The sequence below is a fragment of the Melozone crissalis genome, unplaced genomic scaffold, assembly GCF_028551555.1.
Source record: "Melozone crissalis strain CALT ecotype California unplaced genomic scaffold, PUWL_Pcris_2 ptg000086l_1, whole genome shotgun sequence".
Lineage (NCBI taxonomy): Eukaryota > Metazoa > Chordata > Aves > Passeriformes > Passerellidae > Melozone > Melozone crissalis.
In genome coordinates, this window is record NW_026535863.1 from 3465337 (window position 1) to 3481652 (window position 16316).

General features: G+C 42.4%; 1 protein-coding gene across 4 annotated transcripts in view; it reads right to left on the minus strand.

The window, feature by feature from the left end:
- The window catches only part of SRGAP2 (SLIT-ROBO Rho GTPase activating protein 2), a 134097-nt gene that overhangs the window by 70699 nt on the left and 47082 nt on the right, over positions 1 to 16316 (minus strand). For all 4 annotated transcript variants that reach the window (XM_054290704.1, XM_054290703.1, XM_054290705.1 and 1 more), the window contains exon 3: positions 13321 to 13483. In XM_054290704.1, the coding sequence (XP_054146679.1) occupies positions 13321 to 13483 (163 nt within the window). The remainder of the gene's footprint in view (positions 1 to 13320; positions 13484 to 16316) is intronic.

Sequence of the window (16316 nt, forward strand, 5' to 3'; positions counted from 1 at the left end):
GCAAGGGGCAGCCACAAATAATTTGAGGCCAAATTAAGCAGTTTTGGTAAATCCAATCAGTGCCCAGCACAGAGGCATGTTGTAGTAGGGGTGGTAATAAAGTGAAATTTCAGATGGTACAGTCGGGGGGGGGAAAAAAGGGAAAAAAAAGGGGGAAAAAGGAAGAAAAAAAGGGGGGGGAAAGGGGGAAAAAAAGGGGGAAAAGGAGGAAAAAAGGGGAAAAATGAAAGAAAAAAGAAAAATAAAAGGGAAAAGGGAAGAAAAAGGAAAAGGGGGCAAAAAGGGAAAAAAGGAAAGAACAAGAAAAAAAGAAAAAAGGGGAAAAAGGAAAAAGGGGGGAAAGGAAAGAAAAATAAAAGGAAAAAAAGAAAAAAGGGGAAAAAGGAAAAGGGGAAAAAAGGGGGGGAAAGGAAAGAAAAATAAAAGGAAAAAAGGAAGAAAAGGGAAATAAAGGAAAAAGGGGAAAAAAGAAGAAAAAATGAAAGAAAAAGAAAAGGAAAAACGGAAGAAATGGAAAAACAGAAGATAAGGGGAAAAAGGAAAAAAGGGAAAAGGGAAAAAAGAAAATAAAAGGAAGAAAATAAAGGTAAAAAAGGAAAAAAAAAGCTCAATGGAACACAAATGGATATTTCCAGAGAATGTCAAATTTTCAATTTTCAAGTCTGAAAATCCAGAATTTTCCCATTTTCACGATATCAAGGAACACTGTGGATGCAGGACAGCTTGGTGTGGAAGCAGAAGAAAAGCAGGATAAGGAAACCACAACAGAACAAGAATAATTTAATTCAGTTTATAGATTTTATTCATTCACTCCTTACCAAGGCAGCATTTGTGTGCTCAAAGCCTCGTGTTACAAGTGTTTAATATCTACTGGGGCAAGCAAATTTGATAAATTCAAGATTATTTATGCCTACAGCATTCAAGAAAAGAAAGAGATAAAGAGGCAGTGCAGCCAAACCCATGCTTAAACCAACATTTCTGCCCAGGAAGTCAAGATAGTGCTAAGCCATGAGGAAAAAACCCAAAACACACTGATAAATTGAAAAGCCAGAAGAGAAAGATTATGTGATTTAAATTTAAATTATTCTTTGCTCCATACTGTCCAGTTCAGCAGTGCTTGGAGTTTCTGAGGTTAAAAAATTGATTTATTTGAGACTTTTTTTTATTCTTTTGGGGTGTTGTGGTTCAGACCAGCCTGGCATTGCTCTGTTGGCAGCACAATGGGGTTCACAGGCATCCAATGCCCAAAATCCTTTGGATTTTCCACATGTTCCAATCCCACATTCCTCACCCTGCTGCCCAGGTGCTGCAGGAAAAAAGAGCATCAGAACAAACACTGACAAAGGAAAGCTTTTCCTGAGGAGTCTCTGATTCAGAGAGACTTTCTTGAATCCAAACAGGGTTTTCTCCCCATAAATATCCTCAGTTAAGTGGGTATGGCAGGGAAAGGTCCCTGCTCCAGCAGCCCAGCTAAAATCAGAGCAGAAAATGGGTTTGAACCCAGCAGGGCAGGCAGATGCTGAGCTGGTACCTGGCCTGTCCTGAGGCCCCTCTGCCCACAGAATAAATCTGCTTTTCTACCCATCAACATTTGCCAGTTCACAATATCCACAGGTAAAAATCTGTCAAGATGAAAACAATCAGTTTGTTCAGATATTGCTCTAATTTAGAGAAAAGCACAGAGCTGGTGATTCCCAACCTCCAGGGGAGTTTGAGGAACAAACCCACAGAATTTCACCTCTGGAAGCAGCAGGAGGTGAGATCTGGGGTGCTCTGGCTGCCTGTCCTGGATTGCCAAGCAAATTGTATTTTATTTGCCATCCTGATGGGACTTGCCTTTTGTCAAGTGGGCAGTTTTCCTTATCTCTTCCACACCCGCTCCTCCCTCCAGGAGGGATAATAATATTATATTATAATAATAATTATCTGCTGATATAATAATAATAATTATCTGCTGATAACAGCCATTGAATGTCACTGCAGGGCTGATAAGAACTACAGCATCCCATTGGGAGATGTGAGCCCAGAGGGAGGAGCCAAGCATTCCTACCCGGATATAATCTGGAGATTTCAAACATTCCTACCTGGATATAATCTGGAGATTTCAAACATTCCTACCTGGATATAATCTGGAGATTTCACACATTCCTACCCGGATACAATCTGAGATTTCAAACATTCCTACCCGGATATAATCTGGAGATTTCAAACATTCCTACCTGGATACAATCTGAGATTTCAAACATTCCTACCTGGATATAATCTGGAGATTTCACACATTCCTACCCGGATACAATCTGAGATTTCAAACATTCCTACCTGGATATAATCTGGAGATTTCAAACATTCCTACCTGGATACAATCTGAGATTTCAAACATTCCTACCTGGATATAATCTGGAGATTTCAAACATTCCTACCTGGATATAATCTGGAGATTTCACACATTCCTACCTGGATACAATCTGAGATTTCAAACATTCCTAACTGGATACAATCTGAGATTTCACACATTCCTACCCGGATATAATCTGGAGATTCTGGAACACCAGCACAGCTTCTCCACGGGATTGCCCAGTGGAACAGCAGCTGCCTCTTCTTCCCCTGGATCTTCAGAGGCAGAGACTGCACCTTTCTCCAGGATCCCTGCTCCAGCAGAACCAGCCCTGACACTGCAGGAGGGCTGAGCCACAATTCCAATGGGACTGCTGCCAACAGCCTGACCCACAGGGTGTCCCGTTGGGTTCTGACTGCCAGTGCTGTTTTGGTTCACTGCATTGTTTATTTTATCCTTTTTTTTTCTTCCCTAATAAAGAACTGTTATTTCCTACTCCCAAATCTTTGCCTGAGAGCCCCTTAATTTAAAATATATGGCAATTTGGAGGGGTGGCGTTTACATTTTCCATTTCAGGGGAGGCTCCTGCCTTCCTTAGAACACACCTGGCTTTCCAAACCTTTTCCTCCTCATGGAGGTGATTAATGGGAGGGACTGCCTGCAGTGCCCTGAGCACTGAACTTTTCACACAGAATGACTTTCCACACACACTCCCAGTGCTGCCTGGCCTGGCCCCATCATCTGCCTCTCACCCCTGCTCTTTCCAGCCCATTTTGCTCATTTCTTGCTCATTTGCTGCACAAATTGCTGAAGCGTTAATTATAGGACGGATTAAAATGAATGTTTTAATGCAGGCTGGGGTTGAAGGGGTAAAGATGACGCCGAATTGTCAAAACACAAAACTCTCTGTGCTTCCAAATGAGCTCTCAGGAAAGGAGCTGCCGGATTGCTGGGCTGGAAAAATCCTTTCCATTAGGGTGAAGGTAAAACAGATCACAGGGGACATCAGAACAAGAGCTGTGCAATGAGCACTGTTAATGTAAAATGTTCCCTGCACTGATTCCACCAAAAAAAAATGTCTAGGAGTAAAAAAGCTGAGCTGGCTGACCCTGATAAATGAAAATTCATTGGAGGAAGCAGAAGGGTTTGCTTGGGAAAGCCAGAGGAAAATGGATTGGATGTCAGGAAAAAGTTGTTGCTCGAGTGCAGTGGAGGGAGGTGGAGGTGAAGCACAAAGAGAATTTCCCTGTATTCCCAAGGAATTCCAAGTGCAGATTAAAGGCTGCTGATCTCGTTGCCATCGAGGCACGAGAGATTCCAGCATCATGCCAGAAAATACCATGGAATTATGAATAAAATCCATGCCAAGGAAACACAACAAAGCCCTGGCAGTTGTCAATGTCTCAGTAGCAAATACTATTGCAGCAGCCAATTCTGCACTGTTCTGTATTTTCTCTAGTATTCTGTGTGTTTTGCAAAGAAAGAACAATTCATTTTGTAAACAAGGCAATAAATAAAAGATATTCTGATCAGCTTTACTGTGATCTACTCCTAGCTGTACCTGCAACCAAGTTTATCTGTGCCTCCCTTAACGTGAGGAAGGGCTTGTGCAACAAAATCTTAATTAATTGGCTCCACTAATGAGCTGGGTGTGTGTGGGGTGAGGTGTGCCCATAAACTGTCTGTCCTTGTTATCTGAGCAGGTTAAACCCTTCTGCTGTAGATCTGGAGATGATCTGGCTGGGGGAGCATCCCTGGGACAGGCACAGGAGCTCCTGCACACCTGAGTGGGGCAGCTCCTCAGCTGGGCTGGGCAGGGAGAGCTCACAGAGACCTTCAGGATCATTAAATCCAACCCAGCCCCAACACCTCAACCCAACCCTGGCACCCAGTGCCACATCCAGGCTTGGTTAAACACCCCCAGGGATGGCGACTCCACCACCTCCCCGGGCAGAACATTCCAGAACTTTATTGTCAGATTATGCTCTTTTCTGACCCACAGATGGGGCAGCTGAGAGACATTTTAAAAACTTTTATTCCATTTTCAGTCTCGTGTGAAGGGTGAGACAATACAGATGTTATAATCCACACCACTATAACTGGAAGTTAACTATTTCCTAATTACAATACATTAAAAGTGGTTCTTGGCCTATCAGCTTTTGCCACACCGTGCTGTAAATGCCTCATTCTCTACAAATTCATTTCCCACACTGTATCACCCTTTCTGTAAAAAGCTTTTCCCTGCTATCCAGCCTGTATTTCCCTTGGTGCAGCTCAGGCTGTGTGCTGTGGCTGTGTCAGTGCCTGCAGACAGAGCCCAGCCCCAGCTGAGCACGGGCACCTTTCAGGAGCTGCAGAGTGATGGGGGCACCCCTGAGTCTCCTTTTCTCCAGGCTGAGCACCCCCAGCTCCCTCGGATGTGTTCCAAACACATCTCCAACCTCACTGTCTGCTCTGGATGAGGAGAAGGAGGAGGAGGAGAACTCCCCTTCCTCAAACCATGGAGGTGATGAGCACCCCTTCCCTTCCCTGCACACCAGGGAGGTGATGAACACATCTTCCCCTCAAACCAAGGAGGTGATGAGCACACCTTCCCTTCCCCTCAAACCAAGGAGGTGACAAACACCACTCCCTTCCTCTCAAACCAGGGAAGTGATGAACACCCCTTCCCCTTCCTCTCAAAGCAGGAAGATGATGAGCACCCTTTCCTCTCAAACCAGAGAGGTGATTCGTAGACCTTCCTTTCCCTTCCTCTCAAACCATGGAGATAATTAGGACACCTTCCCTTCCCTGCAAACCATGGAGGTGATGAGCTTCCCTTCCCTTCCCTTCCCTTCCCTTCCCTTCCCTTCCCTTCCCTTCCCTTCCCTTCCCTTCCCTTCCCTTCCCTTCCCTTCCCTTCCCTTCCCTTCCCTTCTCCTCCCTTCCCTTCCCTTCCCTTCCCAGAGGTGATAAACACCTTTTTCCTCCCCATCAGCACCCAGGCAAGCCCAGCAGGCTGTGGCCAGGCAGGGGATGCAGGTTTTCCCTGCTCTGAGCACACACACACACACTACTCCTTTGTTACTCCAGGGTGTATCTGCACCATGTGCAGGGCTGGAGGTTCTGCCACCCCTGGCTCAAACATAAATTCCCAGCACAGGGGGGGCTGTGCCAGCTCCTCAACAGGCTCTTTGTTCCAGCCCTCCTCCTCTCTAATTTAATCAAGATGTTTTTGGGATCTGCTGCGGGGCTGTTCCGCATTCCGCCCGACATTAACGACTTCAGCTTCCAAATATTTGGGGGGATAATAAAGAGGAGAGCTCAGGAATGCTGTCAGCATTCCCCAGCCCCAGCAAGGTCCTCCCAAGCCTGACAGAAAGATGGGATGGCTTCAAAATCAACATTTCCTGAGGTGCTTTCCCCACAAACCCAACAACAGCTCAAGCCACAGGAGGGTGAATGTGTAACACACCAAGATAAGAGATTTTTATCTAATTTGCTGCCTCAAATTATGTCAGAGGGTGACAGCTGGAGCTGGAGCCCAAATCTGCTGATTCTGGAACTGCTCTGGAGCAGTATCAGGTGTCTGCATCTTTTTAAAAGCAATAATTAAATGTGCCTAGGTGGTGAATAAACATCAAATACTCCCATGTTGTTTGAGTGAGGGTAAGGATGCCAGGATGTAGCACAGAGGCACCAACTCTGCACCTCAGTGAGAGTTTCACCCATAGCATTTGCACATTTACAAATTTACACCGTGGTGGGAAAATATTTGTACAAATGCCCAGCTTTTTAACCATTAACTTGTGTCCTGTGGTGGCTTTTCCATGTGTGGGGTGCTTTAAGATTTGTCATTTTCTGCTACCAGAGCAGCAAGAGGCACAGTGCAGCTGTAAAGTAGGTCATGACAGACCCCTTCAGAGAATTAATAATTCCTTTTCCTTGATTACTGCAAGGCTTTTAACCAGCTCATTGTGGATTTTTTATTTCACATCAAACACCCCGCAGTGCACCAGGAGATAAACTGGGGGGGTTTCCCACCATCAAAGCTGCTAAATAGGAGGAGAATTTCAAATCCTCAGGTTGGTTTTCTTGAATCCAAACAGGGTTTTGTCCTCATAAATATCCTCAGTTAAGTGGGTATGGCAGGGAAAGGTCCCTGCTCCAGCAGCCCAGCTAAAATCAGAGCAGAAAATGGGTTTAAACCCAGCAGGGCAGGCAGATGCTGAGCTGGTACCTGGCCTGTCCTGAGGCCCCTCTGCTACAGAATAAATCTGCTTTTCTACCCATTAACATCTGCCAGTCACTTCACAACATCCATAGGTAAAAATCTGCCAAACTGAAAAGAATCATTTTGCTCACACACTGCTCAAAGTGAGGTTTCCACAGTCTGTTCTTTAAAAAAAAAGGTAATTTTCTTTTTTTATTTTTTTTTTTCTTTTTCCTTCAATTTGAACAAGATTATGAGGCCGCTTCCAGGAAAATTTCAAAGAGGCAACACAGAAAGAGTGATTAAAGAGACGAAATTAAAGAGGCTGCTGCTCAAAGGTCTGTACATGTATAAATAATCCCAAGGGATCCCACTCAAAAGATAAGTCTGGAGGCAAGAAAACCTGATAACCATGCAAGGAACAGGGAGAAAACCTGATAACCATGCAGAGAAATGAAGGGTCACATTCAATAGAGAGGGTGACAGGGGGATAGAGGGAAAAAATGAAATCAAAGCAGGAATCAGCACAAACAGAAACATATTTTGTGTGGAAAAAAATACATATATAAATATAAAAATAGAGAGGGTGACAGGGGGATGGAGGGAAAAAGGGAAATTAAAGGGGGAATCAGCTCAAATAGAAGAATATTTTGTGTGGGGAAAAAATAGATATATAAATATAAAAACAGAGAGGGTGACAGGGGGATGGAGGGTAAAGGAAATCAAAGTGGGAATCAGCTCAAATAGAAGAATATTTTTTGGGGAAAAAACCCCAGATACAAAACCCATATATAAATATAAAACCCATATATCAATATAAAACCCATATATACCATAAAAAAACGCATATATAAATATAAAACCCATATATACCATAAAACCCCATATATAAACATAAAAAGTTTTTTCCTGAAAGAGCGATAAAGTATGGGAAATTAATTTATAGAGAATTAGGCATTTACAGCACGGTGTGGCAAAAGCTGATAGGCCAAGAAATGCTTCTAATGAATTGTAATTAGGAAATAGCTAACTTCTGATTGTGATGGTGTAAATTATAATATCTGTATTGTCTCATATATATATATGTGTGTGTGTGTGTGTGTGTATATATATATATGAGACAATACAGATATTATAATTTACATATATATATCTGATTGTGATGGTGTAAATTATAATATCTGTATTGTCTCATATATATATATATATGTGTGTGTGTATATATATATGAGACAATACAGATATTATAATTTACATATATATATCTCATATATTTATAACATACATATATATAAATATCAACATATATATAAATATCAAAACATACATAGATACAGAAAAGTAGAAATAAATAAATAAATAAATAAAGGAGCGGTGCTGAAGGAGGAACAAGCAGGGGAAATCAAAGGGAGATGAAGGAATGAAAAGGAGCAGACATCAAAGCAGGATGATTTTCCAGGAGAGGGAGAGGTGACCAGAATAGCAACGCTGGTGGCACCAGGGCTGGGAACTGCAGCCCTGCACCAGAGCCAGCCCTAAATCATTAACTCTGCCCAAACAAGCAAACATCACCTCCTCCCCAAGGTGGAACTATTTGTCACTAGGACAATTCTCCCCCTTCACAGTTTTATTTGCTGGAAACGTGGTTATTTCACCATTTATCTTCCCCAGAATTGCACTGACACCAGCCCTGGGGGCAGACAAATCCCAGATTCCCACTGACAGCACCAGGATTCATCTTCAGGACTGTCAGACCCTGAGCAGGAGCATCTCACACCAACACCTGAACGTGTTTCCTCAGGAGAAACCAAAACAAGGGCATGGAAAAGCACAGTGCTGCAAGAATTCCTGCAGCTCAGCTGAGAGTTCCAATCCAAAGCCACATTTGGGGCACACAGCTCAGACTTGGCAAGGCTCTGCAGGAAAAGAGACCCAGAAAAGCAACAACGCCCAGAGGCAGGGAAAGGGGCTGACACACAATGTTCATCCAGCAGCACGCCAGGGCAAAAAGCACAGCTGCTCTTATCAGCAGAGAGAGCTCTGAAATGGCTGGCAGGGTCCCAAACATCCACCATGAATCCCTTCATCCCTGCCTTCATCCCCTTATCCATCCATCCATCCATCCATCCATCCATCCATCCATCCATCCACCATCCATCCATGGATCCATCATCCATCCATCCATCATCCATCCATCATCCATCCATCCATCATCCATCCATCCATCCATCCATCATCCATCCATCCATCATCCATCCATCCATCCATCCATCCATCCATCCATCCATCATCCATGGATCCATCATCCATCCATCCATCATCCATCCATCATCCATCCATCCATCATCCATCCATCCATCCATCCATCCATCCATCCACCATCCATCATCCATCCATCATCCATCCATCATCCATCCATCCATCCATCCATCCATCCATCCATCCATCATCCATCCATCCATCCATCCATCCATCCATCCATCCACCCATCCATCATCCATCCATCATCCATCCATCATCCATCCATCCATCCATCATCCATCCATCCATCCATCCATCCATCCATCCATCCATCATCCATCCATCCATCATCCATCATCCATCCATCCATCATCCATCCATCCATCATCCATCATCCATCCATCCATCATCCATCCATCATCCATCCATCATCCATCCATCCATCCATCCATCCATCATCCATCCATCCATCATCCATCCATCATCCATCCATCCATCCATCCATCCATCCATCCATCATCCATCATCCATCCATCCATCATCCATCCATCCATCATCCATCCATCATCCATCCATCCATCCATCCATCCATCCATCCATCCATCATCCATCCACCATCCATCATCCATCCATCCATCATCCATCCATCATCCATCCATCCATCCATCCATCCATCCATCCATCATCCATCCATCCATCCATCCATCCACCATCCATTCCTTCCATCATCCATCCACCATCCATTCCTTCATCCCTCCCTTCATCCCCTAATCCATTCATGCATTCATCCATCCCTTTATCCATCTACCATCTGTCCGTCCATCCCTCCATCCATCCATCCATCCATCCATCCATCCATCCATCATCCATCCACCATCCATTCCTTCATCCCTCCCTTCATCCCCTAATCCATTCATGCATTCATCCATCCCTTTATCCATCTACCATCTGTCCGTCCATCCCTCCATCCATCCCTCCATCCATCCATCCATCCATCCATCCATCATCCATCCATCCATCCATCCATCCATCCATCCCTCCATCCATCCATCCATCCATCCATCCATCCCTCCATCCATCCATCATCCATCCATCCATCATCCATCCATCCATCCTGCATCTCCTCGTCCCAGCTCACTGTCAGACACAGCCACACACCAGGGTTCCCAGGGTGCTGGAACCCCAAAAGTGCCACCACAACCCCTCTGGAAGCCCTCGTGCAGGGCAGGCAGCCCCGCTGGCTGCTGGAATTCACTGATTTCACACTGACAGGACCCAGCCCTGCTCCACCATCAGCCCTTTGCAGAGTCCAAGAGTGGCCATGTGAGAATCTCACCCTGAGCACTCCCCACGCCAGCCTGAAGAGACCAAACCCACACTGCCACCATTCCTGGAGATGTTCTGGGTGCAGAAGGAGCTGCTGTTCCCACCTCAGGCTCTCTGCTTTCCCCTCCTCACTGCCACAAGGACACGTTTCGATCACAGAATCACTGGGTGGGAAGACATCTTCAAGATCATTCATCCCAACCCAGCCCCAACCCCTCAACTCACCCCTGGCCCCCAGTGCCACATCCAGGCTTGGTTAAACACCCCCAGGGATGGCGACTCCACCACCTCCCCGGGCAGAACATTCCAGAACTTTATTGTCAGATTATGCTCTTTTCTGACCCACAGATGGGGCAGCTGAGAGACATTTTAAAAACTTTTATTCTATTTTCAATCTCATGTGAAGGGTGAGACAACACAGATGTTATAATCCACACCACTACAATTGGAAGTTAACTATTTCCTAATTACAATACATTATAAGTGGTTCTTGGCCTATCAGCTTTTGCCACACCGTGCTGTAAATGCCAATTCTCTACAAATTCATTTCCCACACTGTGTCACTCTTTCAGGAAAAAACTTCTTCCTGCTATCCAACCTGTATTTCCCTTGGTGCAGCGTGAGGCTGTGTGCTCTGGTTCTGTCAGTTCCTGCAGAAAGAGCCCAGGCCCAGCTGACTAAAATCATTTTTCCTTTCCCCTTTTTCCCCTTTCCCTTTTCCTTTCTCCTTTCCTTTCCTTTCCTTTCCTTTCCTTTCCTTTCCTTTCCTTTCCTTTCCTTTCCTTTCCTTCCCTTTCCTTATCTCACCCATCCAGCCCTGATCACAGCTGCACTCTGTCCTTTGGAAATCTCTCCACACCCTCAGAGATGCAGCAGCTCAAGAGCTCAGTCCCAAAAGGGACCTCAAGCACCTCCTTTTTTCCCTGCCTGTCCTCCCCACCTCACCTGCTCCATCCCAGCATCACACAAAACACTGATTTGAGAACAACCAAGGAAAAAAGAAATCCAAGGAAAGGATCTTCTGCCTCAGGATCTGCTTTTCCCTCAGCAGATGGGGATTTCTGTCACCATCCTCTCCACGTTTCATGGCATTATTTGCAAGCTAAATCATTAGCTCTGTTAATGATTCAGTTAATCAGCAATAATGATTCAGTTAATTCATTAACTTAAATAGTTCCCAAATTTCAGTTGGTAGATTCTCCATCAACACCTACAGCAAGGCAGCCTGCCTTTGCCAGCAGTTTGTTTTTAACCCAGGAAAAGGTAAAAAAAGGTGAGGAAAATCCCTTTTTTTTGCTTAAAGTTCAGAGAGACTCTGCCATCCTGTATGCTGCTTTGGGATATTTTACAAATGTGCCACTGAGGGGGGTTATAAAAGGGTAAAAATCTTTAAATCCACAGCAAAACTGCTTTGCAATGTTTTAATCACACACCTCATCTGTTTTCTAGCCTGCAGTGCCAATTCAAGCTGCTTCTTGCAGCTCAGGAAGGGAAGGGACTCCAGTGAAAAAGCACAAACAGGTCCATGTCAGCCAAATTTCTCCATTTATCAGCTGCTACGAGATAGCAGAGGATGCAATTTTTGGTTTGAACCACGCAGCACAAGTGGAGCTGTAATCAAACACCTGATGTGGCCTTCAGCCAAGCTGGTACTCCTGGCAAACAGCCCAAGAAGTAGCTGGGATTTAACAACAAGTGCCTTTTGTTTGCACAAATTAATGTGGAGTTTGTCCTTGGCCTGGGAGAAACCAACCAGAGATGGTATTTTGCTGTTAATTGGTTATTTATTTGGTTTTTTATCCTTGTCCAGCTGCCCAAAATGAACTATAAATACGGTTTGCCCCGCTTTATAAGGGGCTGAAATAAAGCAGCCATTTCCAGCCAAACTGGGATAATATCAATTTCCAAGTGAGGCTTTGCCAAGGCATTTTTGAGGCCACCTTGCTCCAGCACAGCCCTTGTTGAAATTCAACAGGGAGATTATTCCTCCTTTGGAGGGATTAGAGGAATTGAAGAGTAACTGCCATTCAATAATCCCATGTAAGTATCTAATCAACCATAATGTAATTACCAGAAAGTTTTAAAAGGTCAAAAAGGCCTCAGTGTGACATAACTTGAAAAGGAGAAGATTCCTCCTCTGCTCAGGCAATGACTTAGGAGAAAGAAGCAGAAGAGAAACAGAATGTGAAAGTGGAATGTATTTTTCATTTTCCATTAAAAACTTGAGAAACGGACAAGTAATAGTGGAGTATATATATATATATATATATAATATAGAAATTATTAAAATATATATAAAAATATTTATATATTTTATATATAAATAAATATAAATATATACAATGTATCTATTTTATATATATTTTTATATATGTCAATATATATTTTATATATATTTATATATATATCAATATATATTTATATATATATTTATATATATATAATGAATATATATAAATTTGTATTTTATATAAATATATAAATATATTTTTATAAATAATATATCTTTATGAATATATATTATTTATAAAATATATATAATATAAAATATATAAATATAGTCATATTAAATATATATAAATTATAAAATATAAATAATATATATTATTAGCATAGAAAATACATATTATTTATATAAAATCTATTTTATCTATAATATATATTATATATTATATATAAAAATATAATTTATTTATAAATAATATATAAATTATATATTATAAAGTATATATCATAATATATATATAAAATATATATTATTCATTTATATATATAGAATATAATTTATATATATTTTTATATATATATATCGCCACAAGTAATAGCTGGAGTAGTATTTTAGATATATACTTTATATAGATTTTTATTTATATATAAACGGTAATATATATTATATAATATATATAATTTATTTATAATACATAAATTATATATTATAAAATATATATTATAATACATATAAATATATATTATTTAGTTATATATATAATATAATATATATTATATATATTTTATATATATAATATACATATATATTTTTAGATAGATAGAGATAGATATAGATAGATAGATAGATAGATAGATAGATAAACAGATAGATATCTCCACAAGTAATATGTGGAGTGGCATTTGTAATAAAAAAATAAATTAATTAATGACTAAATAAATAAATCAATAAATATACAGAGGAACCAAAGGGAAGCTGTGTGCTGGAGCACTCCGTTACCTTCTTGAAGAGGCGCCCTGAGTCCTCGCTGACCTGCACGAAGCGCGGGATGATGTTGTTGAGATAAATGTCACTGAGCGTGGTGTGGTCCCTGCTCTCCCTCTTCACCTGGTTGAGCAGCAGGTTCCAGCAGTTCACCGGGGACAGCACGTTCTGATCCTTCCTGCAGGGACACAGAGCACGAACAACTGGACAGGATTCCACCACAACCCTGGATCTGTAGTGAGGCTGTGGGGAGGGTGGGATGCTGAGGAGGATACAGAAAATGCACCCTCAGTTCCATTTCCCTGCATTCCCATGAGCTTTTGTCCCCAACAAACAGATCCTATAAATGCCAGCTGCAGTGTGCCAAGCGCAGCCTTTAATTTCTCCCTTTGAATCCAGGATTTTGTGCATAAATCAGAGCCTGAGGCAGGCAGGGCGATGGCTCCAGTGTCTGACAGGAGGTTTCACAGCCCCGTCTCAAACATTTGGGCCTTAACCACAACAAAAAAGATTTCAAGCACCCAGTGCGCCAAAGAGCATCTGCACAGGGAACAAAATGCTGTGCAAAACCATTATGGGAAGGATTCTCTATCTGTCCCACAGCTCCTAAAAGCTGCTTCATTTTCTCATCTTTGAACTTTCCCCACCTTCTTTCAGCTGGAGCACCCAGCAAATGAGCAGTGCAAAGGGCAGCAGGGGAGAGGAGAGGAACTTTGGTGTATTTGGGTCAGCATTTCATTTATTGGAAGGATTAATTTGTCTCCCAGGGCAGCATTTCACCCCAGATGAAAGCTGGGGGTGCTCCAGCAGCAGATCCAGGTGGAGAATTAATGACAGCATCTCCTCCTCTGCAGCTCTGGACACCATTTATTCACAATAATATTTATCTAGAAAAGAGTAAAACCTGTGGTGCAAAGCCCTGATTATTGTACAAGACTCTTACCAGATTTCTTTCCTCCTAAAAGCAATGCAGTTTAATTCCCATTGAAAGGGGAATTTTCTGCACTTGAAAGGACAGCAATATCCGCTGCAAGAAACATTGGGAAAATGGGAAAAGTGACCCAGGGCAGAGTTTCATTACCCTTCTCGTGACACCAGCAGTTGGATTTGTGCAATATGGATAATTTTAGATAAAGGGTTTCAGGACAGCTGATCCTGATTTAATAAAAAATAAAAATAAAATTGGAAAGCTCAGGACTGACTGCAGAACCCCCTGACTCCATCCCTGCCCTCCACAGCTGGCAGAGCCACAAGTGAAAATTACCCAGTGACCATGAAGAGTTTGGGAATGAAAACAGCAACAAAAATTGCCCAGACTCTCCACCAGCTGACCAAAATCCTGCTCAAAACCCCTCAGAGCCCCATCAGCACCAGGAGTTCTGTACAGAGGAGCCTGACAGCTGGTTTGCAAGCAACGCTAAGTTAATAGAAGAAATAATGGTGATTTTTGAGTGTAAAAAATACCATATATTTTTCCATAGCAAAGAAAAAGACAAGGCCATCAGCATGAAAATAGATTAGAAAAGATACATGAAAATTTTTGTAAGCTAAACTAGGTGCATAAGTAGATGTGTATACGTGCCTTATTAAATTTCTGTAAAACTTTTGCCAGTTATATTGACACTAATTGCTTTGCACCAATAAAGAGAAATATATAAAAATATACAATATTAAAAATAATATAAATATATTGTATAAATATATAATTATAAGTACAATATATACTATAAATATACTATCTAAATATATAATATAGACATTTATTACTATAATATATTGATATAATACAATATATTAAGATAACATATAATGTATAAAATATATTCTATAAAAATATAAAAAATAAATTATTGTGATGTAGTTAATGGCTTAAGATCCCACTTTTTTAAGAGTATATAAGCTGGAGAACATGCAGAATAATAACTTTTTTCTTCTTGGACCCTGATCACATGTGTGTCTGTCTGTCTGTCTGTCATGTCCAACTCAACAGTGACCATTCTGGCTGCCAGGGGAAGGAGCAGGGAGCAGCAGGAGAGCCCTGATTCCCCAGGGAAATGTCAGAACCCAGGACATTCCTCTGGCTGCCCTGGAGGACTCCAGACCCTGCCAGGGGGCTCAGAGACTTTGGCACGGAGTCAAAACCATCTGTGCCTTTGATTTTAACCCATGGAAACAATTCCCAACTTTGTGTGAAGAGTTACAAGCCTCAAGAGTTTGATTAGAATGACAGTGAATTTATCACAGGGTGGAAAAGTAGAATTTTGGGGTTTTTAGAATGGGGGTTCAGGAGGCAAGATGGAAGAATCTGGGTGTGTTCTGCCTTTCTCCTTCTTCTTGTCCTCCATCTTCTGCTGTGATGGTGACACTTCTGGATTGGTTCAGAGTAGAGACAGACTGTCTAATATAAGTGACAGGTATTGGAAAATGATTGTAAATAAAGTACAGGTAGTTTTTAGTATAAAAAGATAACACTGCCCTGAGGTGGTCAGTGTGCCACGAACCAACCTGATGGACAGATCTCAGCAGGTCAGAGAAAGAATGGGATAGATAAAAAATAATAAACAACCTTGAGAAGGAGAGCCAAGGAATCCTGTCTTCTTTTGGGAAAAAGAGACTTTTTAACACCTCAGGGTCATCCCGACACCAGAAACCCCATCAGGAAGGGGAACGGGAGAGCTGCAGGAGTTAAGTGGGAGCTGCAGCCCAGCTGTCCCAGCCACAGCAGCCCTGGCTGCCCCAAACACAAACAGCAGGGATGCCAGCAGCCTGTGGAAAGGCTGGGAGGGCGGCGCTGGTGCTGCCTGGCGCCACATGGGTGCTGACACGCTCCCTGTGGTCACACATCCTGCAGGAAAAGCCACCCCAAACCCCACAGCCCCCGGTGCGCAGCTGGGCTTGTCACCTTCAGCACGCTCCAGCCACACACAGCCACGCTGTCACTTCAAATTCCTTTCATTTCTTGCTGTTTTTGCTGTTTAATAACCCCTTCAGCGCCTTGCTTTTGTACAAAT